Genomic DNA, 12,583 nt, shown 5'->3' with positions numbered 1-12,583 from the left:
TTTTTTTTTTTTTTCCGATTCTCTCAATTTCTTAAAGACATGACTTTCAGAAACCGTACATCTGCTGTAGATGGTTGGTCCTCCATTTCCCTACTTTCCTCAGTTTTTTTTTTTTTTAAGGACAGCACATTATGTCGCGAGGTGCCACATTTTTGATGAATACTTTTTGTTTTTGAGAATCACCTTGTCTGTGGAGAAATGTCTTTTTTTTTTTTTTTTTTTTTTTTGTTAACTTAGGTTTTTTTTATATTTCAGTGATTCGGCTGAATAAATAAATAAAGAAAACGAAAATGTTCAGACACAAGGACTGGACTGAAAATGAGTGAGAAACCCCCCCCACCCCTACAAACCGTGGACAACGTTTCTAAAGTCTCAAGAATTATTAAGGATGACTTGATATATAAATAAATAATAGTTACAAGACAGGCTGATTCCTTGAAAGCAAAAAATAAAGAAATAAGAGTTAACCAAAGACTTTTTTCATACTCTAAAGCAGCACAGAAAACTATCAAATGTGGAATTTCTACTCCACTGCATTTCAGAACAAATGCTGGAGTGAGTTTGTAAAATCCAGCAGACTCAACCGCTGGTTCTTAATCTTTCTGTCCTGTGAGCGCCATCTGTAGTTGGTTCTCCTTTTAACCCTACAAAGCCCGAACCATGAAAGTTCCCAGAAAATCATTTTTTAAACTTATTTATTTTACTGGAGCCTTTATTAAACCGCGTGACAAAAGTAAAAAATAAAATGAATAAAAATAAATTACATATAAATGTACACTATGACTAATTTTTGCGACAGTCGGTGTTTTTGTGCACTTTATGGGGGACAAAAATCACGTTATACGGTTACCAGGTCTGAGTTCCTGCAACACAGAAGATAGATCAACACTAAATAATAATAGCCAACAATTTACAAAAAGGTAAAAGTATTTTACAGTGTGGTGAGATGTTCTGAATTTCAAAGCTGTTCCAAGATGGATTATTAATTTTTCCCCTTCAAAAAAAACAACCAAAACAAAAAAAACGGACTACTTTGTCCGGGTGCCAGGGGACGTCCTGATTGGCCAGAGAATCGCAGTTTTCTTAAAATACCACAGTGTCTGCACATATAAGAGGAAAGTTTCAAACATTTTTTTGATGATTGCACTTTAATTCATCACCGCTCATTCTGCGTCCTGTCTGACGGGTTATTTTTAGGGCTCTTTTCACCAAATATAACCCGCCTCGGTCGTTTGTCATCGCGTCACAACAGGTAACATTATCCCATTTAGCCTTTTCCTCTTCCTCACTGGCTGGGTCGGAGGAGAGGTGTGGGGTTTGGGGCTATAAAAGGAGGGACGGTCACAAGTGCCTGACACTCGTCTTCGGTCTGCTGAGGTAAGAGATGAAGACGCCTTTTCTTTTCACCTCACAGGGGGCTGCTTTAAATACTCACGATAAAACTTCTTTAAAACTTAAGAAAAAAGACAATTTTATTGTCTTTTTAAAAAAGCACGAGCAATGTCTGATCGTTTGCAACCAATGCTTATTCGTTAGGTGGAAACAACGGCGACAAAAATGACTATTTGGTGCAACTTGTGTAAATGTCACGTCAGTACTCCTTGCACTTCCCACCATCTGCCCGCGGATCACCGGAGCCCAGTCTACAGGAGGTTCAGGTCAGTGATAACTCTTCTTTCCCCTCCTCTCTGCTCCACGTCCTCTAGTGGATGAATCAGCTGTGCGTTATAGTGCATGCACGACAGGGAACACTTAATCCCTCCCCCATGTCTACAGCCTAGTAGCTTATTATTTGTGATACATACTAATCCAGCCTTGCACATGATGCCGCCAAAATTATGCTGAATCAAAGAAAACTCTTTCAAAGTGATTCTTTTAATATACATACATATATATAGGAAATATGGTTCTGAATATAATGTAATAATGGAAATTCATAGTGTGTCCATTTGAAAGCTTATAACACATAAGCTAAGTCCAGATAACTGCCCTAAAAAGTCCAGTTGTGGATCTCTGATTAACTGACTGGGATACATTGTGATATAATTCTCCTTTTGTGGCACTTTCTGAGAGCTTGTGACGTGGGGCACCCCACTCAGAGGACACCCACTTTATAAGGCAATGAAGGGAGCATCAGAAGCCCAGCCTTCCCTGTGTGACGCCCACGCTGAAGCCTTGGCAGCTATAAAAACCCCAGGCTCTCCGTGGATGGGTCCAGACAGATACTGATCACGCAAAGTCTATCGAGAGCCCTCATTTCTGTTGGAGACGCACAACAGCCTCTCATATCAGCAGTTTCCATAGGAACCCTTGATATTCAAAGTCAGCTTTGGCTTGTGGGGAAGAGATATCAGGCAGGGTGAACTGTGGGGAAAAAAGAGGCAGGATCAGTTCAGAAAACTCTCTGTTAGGTTTTTGTTTTTTTACTCTACACTTGCCACTTAGACATCTTTGTTTTTTGTTTTTTTTTGTTTTTGAAATGCGAGTGTGGAAATAGACAAAAGTTCGAGCTCACCGGATTTACTACTTTAGTTTTCAGTCCAGCCTTCTGACCTCAGTGACCATGGTTTCTCACAGATCCACCAAAGGGGCATCCAAAGCTCGACGGGACCACATAAATCATGAGATCAAGAACATGCGTGCTCTGCTGCCCATCACCCTGGAGGACCAGGAGCGACTCTCGTACCTTCACTCCATGGCCGTCATCTGCACCTACATCAAAAAGTCTGTTCTCTTCCAGGGTAAGTTTTCATACTGCAGTCATCCTTTAATGCCTTTGAACTTTTAATCTGCATTCAGCCTGCATCGCTGTCAAACAAAATGGGACTGAGCATGAAGGCCTCTAGGGACCAAATCAAAAAGTAACAGATGTGATAACCCGCAGAGATGCATGCTGTATAAGCAGGCTGAACTCACTCTTTCCTCTCTAAGGGCTCCCAGCTGGAGAGCGATCACACTGCTCTCTGCCACATGAGGTCTTTCTTCAAGCCTTGCACGGTTTCATCCTCGTCTCCACCGCACAGGGCAGGCTGGTGTATGTGTCAGAAAATGTAGCCGAGTATCTCGGGGTTTCCATGGTGAGCCTTTTTGTTAGCTACATTGTGTTTTCAGGTGTAATGTTGCAGCACTTTTAGTTTCTGAGTCTTTGGGAGCTAATGGGAAATTGTGTAACTTTCCCAGGTAGACGTGCTGCAGGGAGACACGATATATGATATGGTGGAACACTCTGATGTCGACATTGTTAAATCAAACCTGGACCTTGAAAACAACTCAATGTCAGGTAAGAATGATTGCTGCTCTCTGGCAGCAGCACCATGCTCTCCCTTGTTTTAAATACACTTTAGAGCAACACGCAGCAACACTACACTTGAGCGGGAGGAGGGAGGTATGGGGTCTTAACACACCCTCGTTCTCTGCTAGCCATCGGGGCGGGGGGGCTGGGAAGAGATGCTGGCTGTCCGATTGGCCTCCCTGCTGCTGCGGAGCCTGGGGCGGTCTGCTTGCCTCCACCCCGGAGGGAAGGGTAACATCTCTTGGGTCTGGGTGCCGTTTCCATCTCTGGGGGTGAGGATACCTGGACCCGGGGTATAGAGTATGTTTGGGGAGTGTGATTGTGTGTACATGTCCATTTACGTTTATTCCTACGTTGGGTGAGTGCTGAGTGTTTGTATATGTGTGCATGAGGGTGGGAATGCATGTCTGTGTCTGTGTGTGCCTGTTTGTCTGTGTCTATATGTCAGGTCGGGTCTTAGACTCCACCTCTCTGGGAACTCCAAGGCCCTCCAAAGTGTGGAGGCCTATCTCCCCTCACCACACTCCCTGCCGGTGACTGATGCCCTCAGGGGTCGGTGCATTGTTGGTTCTTGGTGTCCAGGGCTGGGCGCTCAGGTCATGTGCCAGCTCACTCCCGGTGGCTACTTGGCGGGGCCTGGCGCCTGCTGCTCGGTCAGGCCTCTTCCGGGGCGCGGGGGGCCCTCTGGCCTCCGGCCTCTGTGCCTGCGGCTCGGTTCACTCTGGCACAGCTGGCTGCCGGCAGAGCCGGCGGGCATGCCGGTGCAGCCCCCTCTAGCTTCTGCCCGGTGGCTACTGGGTGACCCCTCATCTGGGGATCCTCAGCCCTTCCCATGAAGGTGGCACGGATGCCCCTCCGGTGGTCCTCCTTGGGCTCTTGCACTCTGGGGCCTCTGGATGTCTGGGGCCTGGATCTCCTCCATGCCTGCTTCATGCCCTGGGGGACGGGGCTATGGCTCTCTACATCCTCTACCAGACCATTACATGGGGAAACCATTTGAATACAAGCGCGCCGATCCACACAGGTGTGCACATGGGTGTTCACTGTTCGTAGACTTAAATCACACCTTTCTTGGCTGCTACTTCAAAGCACATTGTGCGCTGTCTGTCCTGCGTGCTGCACAACAACATTCAATATTTAGTATTTACTGCTGTTTACACTTAGCTAGATTAATGCGATGGTGTTGTGTATAGTATGTTGCATTGTTTTGTTTTTTTTGCTTGTTTTCTATTCTTTTTCTCTCAACAGGTGATCCCGGAGATATTTTTTCTTCCCCCCTTTCTCACTGTCCCTCTCCCCTTCTGTTTTTCTTTTCCTTCCTCTTTCTTTCTCCCTTTCCTATCACTCACTCATGTCTGTCCCGTCTGTAACAACTGAAAATAAAATAAATAATAAAAACAAAGGTCGATCAAATGGACCAATACGGCAATGCCATGATGATCCATTTGGCAAAATAAATCCATTGGGTATCCTTGTTGGTCTTCAGACAACAATTCTGACGGCTAAAGAACCAAATGGGACAGGCGAAAAAAAAAAGGAAAAAAAAAAGAAGAAAGATTTGGAATTCAGTTTAAAATGATATGTATGGCATTTGAAATGATTATAGTGTTATCACATGCTGGTTGCTGGTACTGTCACAGATATTTCTACTGTGAGGAAAAAAAGTAAGCCGGTTTCCTTAGAAATTCAACTTGGTTTGATGCAAATCCAGTGAGGACACTAAAGAGGTTTCAGATCTGCAGAAAATGCCAAATTTGTGAAATGTGCTACTGATGCAAAATCCCCCAAATGCCCCACAAAGCCCTTATTTTAAGCCATTTTATTCATAGTGAGTTTTAAAACTTGCCCAACCTCTTTTTTTACAAACATGAAAGACTAAACTGTCGCGTTTTCTTTCCTCAGAGCGGAGCTTTATATGTTGCATGAAAACCTCCAAGACCTTTAAGTTGCAACATGGCAGCTGTTCCTCTATACTGGTCAGAGGAAGCTTCCAATTCTTCCCTCAACCCTATGCATGCTCCCCTACCACTACAACCAGCGAGCCACTGTTCGTGGCTCTCTGCACCCCAACAGTGAACTGCCTGAGGAGCACCGACTCTCACTTCTGTCACAGCTTCAACAGTACACATGGACTGGATATGAGCTTTATGAAGCTGTCAGATAGGTACAATTGCACAACTCCTTCTGTGAGCAGGAATAATCAGCGTTTTTCTGTTTATTGACATTTTGATTTTCCTTTTTAGCGTTTCTCCTTTGTTGGGGTATTCAGCAGAGGAAATGATTGGTCGATCATGGTACAGCCTCGTCCATCCTGACGATCTGTCGCTGAGTGCAGATTCTCACAGAAGTTTGAGTAAGTGAACAACAGCCTTTAAGACAAAGAGACAGCTAAATGTTAAGATTTCAGTATTCACTGGCACATTAAATAGCTGTTGTCATCTATTCACAGCATACTGAGCACTTTAGCTTTCAGTTGTTGAATGATATGAAACCCTAAATATTGAGACTGTTTAGCATCATTCTCTTTGAATACAGTTCTTTAGTTCAGTTACATATTTATTCTGGTTTTGTTGTGTGAGATACGTTTGAGGTTCTGTGTGCACGGTTATAACCATGAACATTTCCTCCAGTGCACTCAGATGACGGCTTCCAGGTGGAAATGGTGCTGAGACTCCAGCGCATGGATCTGTCGTGGTGCTGGATCTATAGTCGAGCCACCAAAGTCTCTGGGGAATGCCAGACCATCAGCTGCACCAACTTCATCATCAGGTATTATGACCTCCTCTGGAAAAACTGAGCACATGTTTGAGTGTTTTCCCAGTAAAGACGCTGACTTGTTGCACGTTCTGTTCCTGCAGTGAAACTGAGGCCAGATTTCTTCAGAAGAAAATCAGCAGCATGGCCTTCAAACCAGCATTTCTGCCAAATTCCTACCACTGTGCTCAACACCCTCAAAGCTCCAACAATAAAAGGCAGAGGACACCCAACAGCCAGAGTGAGGAGCCTGGTGCCAGAGATACGAGGGAGTCTGAGCACGACACAGACTGTGTGGTGAGCGGCTCTTCCCCGAGCTCACCTGCCCTCCTGGGTGATAGCCCTGCTGTCTTCATCCCTCCATATAGCCCCGCCTCCTCCAGCTCCTCTCTGCAGCAGGAGGAGCTCAGCCATGACATTCTGATGGATGTGCATGTATGCACAGATCAGTGGCTGTGCACCCCTGAGGCCTCTCCCTCCCATTATTCCTACCCAGAGACTGGGCTCACCTGTCACCATTCACCCTCAGACTCCCTCCCTGCAGCCACTCAAACCTTTGACCAACCATCCTTTGGCACGCTCAGTGGCCACACTCCACCCACCCCATCATCGCCATCCTGTGATTTCAGAGATTATACATCTGATGCTCGCTTAGTTCCAGACTGTCTCTCTGTGTCCGACATGTGTGAGAGCCCAGCGGACTGTGCTCTGCATCCAGATGATTTCGGCCTTCTGTTGCAGCCACAAGAGGGCAGCATTGTCCAACTGCATCATGATGCTCCTGACTTATCCACACATACCAGTGTTTTTAATCCCAGCCAGTCTCCCACATCCCTGGAGTCTAACCAGTATAGCGAAAGTGAGCAGGTGGAGATCAGTATTCTGGCCCAGCAGATCTCCTCACTGGCCAGCAGGTTTGACCGGCATCACACTGTAAATCCCTATCAGCATGTGGTCCAAACTACAGCCACCAACACGATGCCCTCAGCCTGTGACTGGCCCCCTAATTCTCCTCCCCCCTCAGTTCGTCTTCCCAATCCTGCGCTGGTTCTTGATGTTGCCATGTTTGACAGCTTCATGAAAGATCTGAACATGTTCACAAGAAAAAGCAGCACATTGAGCGATACCAACTACCAGCAGGGCTTAGTGTGCAGCAGGAACGGGCACCATCCCCATCAGGAGCAGCAGGAGCACATTGGCTTCATTGCAGAGGAGCTGCTGGCTGCAGAGCACTTCACCGTGGGCAGCATCGCCATAGATCCCATCACTATGCAGCTGGGACGCCATGATCAAACCACTGGGTTGCTTCAACATCATCTCTACTAAACAGTCCACCCTAATGAGATGGCACATGACAGTTGTCGGGTACAGATGGTGCTGAGACTCCAGTTTGTGGATCTGTCATGGTGCCGGATCTATAGTGGAGACAAAGAGTGAGTGACAGATCAGCTGCCTTGCATGGCTTCACCCTCATCACCAGCACACAGGGCACGCTGGTCTGTGCTTGAGAAAGTGTAGCTGAATATCTCGGGCTTTCCACGGTGAGCCCTTTTGTTAATTACATTGTCATTTTCAGGTGTAATGTTGCAGCAGTGATGGATTTTGAATCTGTTAGATCTAACACCAACTATGTCACTTTCGCAGGTGTATGTACTGCAAGGAGACACGTTATGACATGGTGGGATGTTCCGATACTGAGATTGTTAAATCAAACCTGGACATCGAAAGCAACATATTATCAGGTAACCAAAAATTCAAATGATGTGCGGCATTTAAAATGATGTATAAAACGAACCCCCTCTTTTTGCTGTAATATTACTGACATTGCTGCTGTAGGTGGAAAAAAATGAGCCAGTTTCCCCTGAAATCTGTTTATGAAATCCATTACTGATGCAGCATCGTGCTACAAAGCCCTTATTTTAAGTGAATTTCTTCCATTTAATTCATAGTTAGTTTTAAAACTCGGAAAAACTAGTCTTAAATGTTTTAATAAACATGAAAGACTACACTGACCTGTTTTCTTTCCTCAGAGCGGAGTTTTATATGTTGCATGAAATCCTCCAAGACCTTTAAGTTGCAACATGGCAGCTGCTCCTCTACAGTCTACAGAGTTGAGGGAAGATCTGGAAGCTTTCTCTGTGTGTCATCCCTTACCACCACCACCACTGAGCCACTGTTTGTCACTGTCTGCACCCCAGCAGTGAACTGCCTGAGGAGCACGGACTCTCATGGACTGGATATGAGCTTTATGAAGCTGTCAGATAGGTACAATTGCACAACTTCTTCTGTGAGCAGGAATAATCAACGTTTTTCTGTTTATTGACATTTTGATTTTCCTTTTTAGAGTTTCTCCTTTGTTGGGGTATTCAGCAGAGAAAATGATTGGTCGATCATGGTACAGCCTCGTCCATCCTGACGATCTGTCGCTGAGTGCAGATTCTCACAGAAGTTTGAGTAAGTGAACAACAGCCTTTAAGACAAAGAGACAGCTAAATGTTAAGATTTCAGTATTCACTGGCACATTAAATAGCTGTTGTCATCTATTCACAGCATACTGAGCACTTTAGCTTTCAGTTGTTGAATGATTGATGACTGATTATATGAAACCCTAAATATTAAGACTGTTTAGCATCATTCTCTTTGAATACAGTTTTTTAGTTCAGCTTGTTACATATTTATTTTAGCGTTTTTAGGAATGAGTTCTGGTTTTGTTGTGTGCGATACGTTTGAGGTTCTGTGTGCACGGTTATAACCATGAACATTTCCTCCAGTGCACTCAGATGACGGCTTCCAGGTGGAAATGGTGCTGAGACTCCAGCGCATGGATCTGTCGTGGTGCTGGATCTATAGTCGAGCCACCAAAGTCTCTGGGGAATGCCAGACCATCAGCTGCACCAACTTCATCATCAGGTATTATGACCTCCTCTGGAAAAACTGAGCACATGTTTGAGTGTTTTCCCAGTAAAGACGCTGACTTGTTGCACGTTCTGTTCCTGCAGTGAAACTGAGGCCAGATTTCTTCAGAAGAAAATCAGCAGCATGGCCTTCAAACCAGCATTTCTGCCAAATTCCTACCACTGTGCTCAACACCCTCAAAGCTCCAACAATAAAAGGCAGAGGACACCCAACAGCCAGAGTGAGGAGCCTGGTGCCAGAGATACGAGGGAGTCTGAGCACGACACAGACTGTGTGGTGAGTGGCTCTTCCCCGAGCTCACCTGCCCTCCTGGGTGATAGCCCTGCTGTCTTCATCCCTCCATACAGCCCCGCCTCCTCCAGCTCCTCTCTGCAGCAGGAGGAGCTCAGCCATGACATTCTGATGGATGTGCATGTATGCACAAATCAGTGGCTGTGCACCCCTGAGGCCTCCCCCCCCCCCATTTTTCCTACCCAGACACTTGCTTGCTGCAGCCACTCAAATCTTTGGCATGCTCAGTGGCCACTCTCCATTTATCTCCTAATCTCCAACTAATTATTTCAGAGCGTGTACATTCTCAATTCTGATGCTCGCCTTGTTCCAGACTGCTCATTTGTATCCGACACGTGTGAGAGCCCAGCGGACAATTTCGACCTTCAGGTTAAGCCACAAGGCAGCAGCGTTGACCAACTGCATCGTGACCCATACGTACCAGTCTCTTTAATCCCAACCAGTATCTCACATCCATAGAGCCTGACAGCAGAGGAACCAGTATTCTGGCTTAGCAGTACGGCTTAGTGTGCAGGATGTATGGGCCACATCCCCATCAGTAGCAGCAAGAGCACACTGGCTTCATTGCAGAGGAGCTGCTGGCTGCAGAGCACTTCACAGTGGGCAGCATCACCATAGATCCCATCAGTATGCAGCTGGGACGCCACGATCAAACCACTGGGTTGCATCAACTCAATTCACCAGCTATATGCAAAGCAGCATTCAGCAAGGTACTTTCTACTAAACAGTCCACCTATTTATTGATTTGCTGCTTTGGTATGTAAGCATTAGAGATATTTAATTAATGTCTAATTTTATTTTCTGTCTCTCTTTAGGTGGAACTTGCTGAAGAAAACCCGTCTTGAAATAAGTCTGAGACTTAACTGGACGACCACTTGTATGACATATTGTCATAAACCTCCACTGGATTTAAAGAAGCGTGTGAGTAAAGACAACTAAAGGACATCTTCTCAGATGTTATTTTCATATGCAACACTTTCCCATCATGAAAAGCTTAGTTAAAGCTCATGTAGACATTCTTTTATTTTTCCTTTCTGCAATTTTGTCAGCAGTTACACTGATGTCTTAATTTGAGAAAAAGTACTTTTTAAGAATCTGACAGCATTTACACTGACATAGATCCGTTTATCTTCTAATATTGTGACTACATTTAAAAAATGAGCACATAATGCCATTGTCACTGCAAATATCAGCAGTTTCCATAGGAACCCTTGATATTCAAAGTCATCACCTTCCCACAAGCTAACGCTATAAGGCAGGCTGAGCCATGAAAAAGAGGCTGCATGAGTTCAGGCCAATTACTCTTTGTTCTTGAAATTAGATTTTCATTTTTAAAAAAAAGCACACTACACTTGGCAGTTACACATCAGAAGGATTTTTAAATGCAATTGTGGAAATAGACAAAAGTTCGAGCTCACCGGATTTACTACTTTAGTTTTCAGTCCAGCCTTCTGACCTCAGTGACCATGGTTTCTCACAGATCCACCAAAGGGGCATCCAAAGCTCGACGGGACCACATCAATCATGAGATCAAGAACATGCGTGCTCTGCTGCCCATCACCCTGGAGGACCAGGAGCGACTCTCGTACCTTCACTCCATGGCCGTCATCTGCACCTACATCAGGAAGTCTGTCCGGGGTAAGTTTTCATACTGCAGTCATCCTTTAATGCCTTTGAACTTTTAATCTGCATTCAGCCTGCATCGCTGTCAAACAAAATGGGACTATTTCTTCAGTACCCTTGAGACCAAATCAAAAAGTAACAGATGTGATAACCCGCAGAGATGCATGCTGTATAAGCAAGGCTGAACTCACTCTTTCCTCTCTATGGGCTCCCAGCTGGAGAGCGATCACACTGCTCTCTGCCACATGAGGTCTTTCTTCAAGCCTTGCACGGCTTCATCCTCGTCTCCACCGCACAGGGCAGGCTGGTGTATGTGTCAGAAAATGTAGCCGAGTATCTCGGGGTTTCCATGGTGAGCCTTTTTGTTAACTATTTGGCATTTTCAGGTGTAATGTTTCAGCATCTTTGGGAGCTAATGGGAAATATTGTCTTTTTCCCCAGCTAGATGCACTGCATGGAGATGCAGTATAAGACATGACTCCAGTGCATGGATCTGTCATGGTGCTGGATCTATAGTTGAGCCATATGGAGAGTGCCAGCCCATTAGCTGGAGCAGGAGGAGGTCAGCCATGACATTCTGATGGATGAGCATGCATACACAGATCAGGGGCTGTGCTCTACTCTCTGCTCAGAGACCGAGCTCACCTGTCACCATTCACCCTCAGACTCCCTCCCTGCAGCCACTCAAACCTTTTGACCAGCCATCCTTTGACACGCTCGGTGGCCACAGTCCACCCACCTCATCATCGCCATCCTGTGATTTCAGAGATGATACATCTGACGCTCGCTTAGTTCCAGACTGTCTCTCTGTGTCCGACATGTGTGAGAGCCCAGCGGACTGTGCTCTGCATCCAGATGATTTCGGCCTTCTGTTGCAGCCACTTTGAGGCAGCTTTGTCCAACTGCATCATGATGCTCCTGACTTATCCACACATACCAATCTTCTACAGCCACAGAAGCTGGTTCTTGATGTTGGCATGTTAGACAGCTTCATTAAAGATCTAAACATGTTCACAAGGAAAAAGCAGCATATTGAGCAATACCAGCTACCATCTAGCAGCAGTGTATAACAGGAATGGGGCCCATCCCCATCAGAAGCTGCTGGCTGCAGAGCACTTCACCATGCAGCATCACCATAGATCCCATCAGTATGCAGCTGGGACGCCACGATCAAACCACTGGGTTGCATCAACTCAATTCACCAGCTATATGCAAAGCAGCATTCAGCAAGGTACTTTCTACTAAACAGTCCACCTATTTATTGATTTGCTGCTTTGGTATGTAAGCATTAGAGATATTTAATTAATGTCTAATTTTATTTTCTGTCTCTCTTTAGGTGGAGCTTGCTGAAGAAAACCCGTCTTGAAATAAGTCTGAGACTTAACTGGACGACCACTTGTATGACATATTGTCATAAACCTCCACTGGATTTAAAGAAGAGTGTGAGTAAAGACAACTAAAGGACATCTTCTCAGATGTTATTTTTATAAGAAACTTATTCCTGAATGTAGAGCTAAAGCTCATGTAGATTTTGTTTTCCTTGGGCTTCACTCAAAGTATTGACAGGTGTCACAATCCTGTAGGTAGCAAACGGAAATGTCATATGTGCCACCAGCTACAGGCTGAGACATCCGTCATCTTCTATTCTTCTGATACATCAAGAAAACAAATATCAGTAAAAGACATTTCAAGGAAACCTTTGCTAAA

The 12,583-nt window shown here is 45.2% G+C and overlaps 1 protein-coding gene across 3 annotated transcripts; it reads left to right on the top strand.

Annotated features, from left to right (window-relative positions):
- The first annotated feature begins 268 nt into the window (after positions 1–268).
- npas4l (neuronal PAS domain protein 4 like) lies at positions 269–8,187 on the top strand. Of its 3 annotated transcripts, none has more exons than XR_014877777.1 (10): positions 269–1,658; positions 2,578–2,741; positions 2,941–3,077; positions 3,181–3,280; positions 5,195–5,456; positions 5,536–5,645; positions 5,923–6,061; positions 6,151–7,587; positions 7,691–7,788; positions 8,077–8,187. XR_014877777.1 is itself a non-coding variant. In XM_085183695.1 (8 exons), the coding sequence occupies exons 1-8, from the start codon at positions 1,558–1,560 to the stop codon at positions 7,370–7,372; spliced, it is 2,244 nt and encodes a 747-aa protein (XP_085039821.1). In that variant the 5' UTR covers positions 270–1,557; the 3' UTR covers positions 7,373–8,101. The 3 variants fall into 3 exon arrangements, 1 of the variants encoding a protein (XP_085039821.1); XR_014877776.1 differs by having other exon boundaries at positions 270–1,658; positions 2,932–3,077; XM_085183695.1 differs by having other exon boundaries at positions 270–1,658; positions 2,932–3,077; positions 6,151–8,101.
- The last annotated feature ends 4,396 nt before the right edge of the window (positions 8,188–12,583 follow it).

The sequence above is a fragment of the Neolamprologus multifasciatus genome, chromosome 13, assembly GCF_963576455.1.
Source record: "Neolamprologus multifasciatus chromosome 13, fNeoMul1.2, whole genome shotgun sequence".
Lineage (NCBI taxonomy): Eukaryota > Metazoa > Chordata > Actinopteri > Cichliformes > Cichlidae > Neolamprologus > Neolamprologus multifasciatus.
Note: the sequence above shows the minus strand (reverse complement) of the source record. Positions and strands in the feature narration are given on the sequence as shown.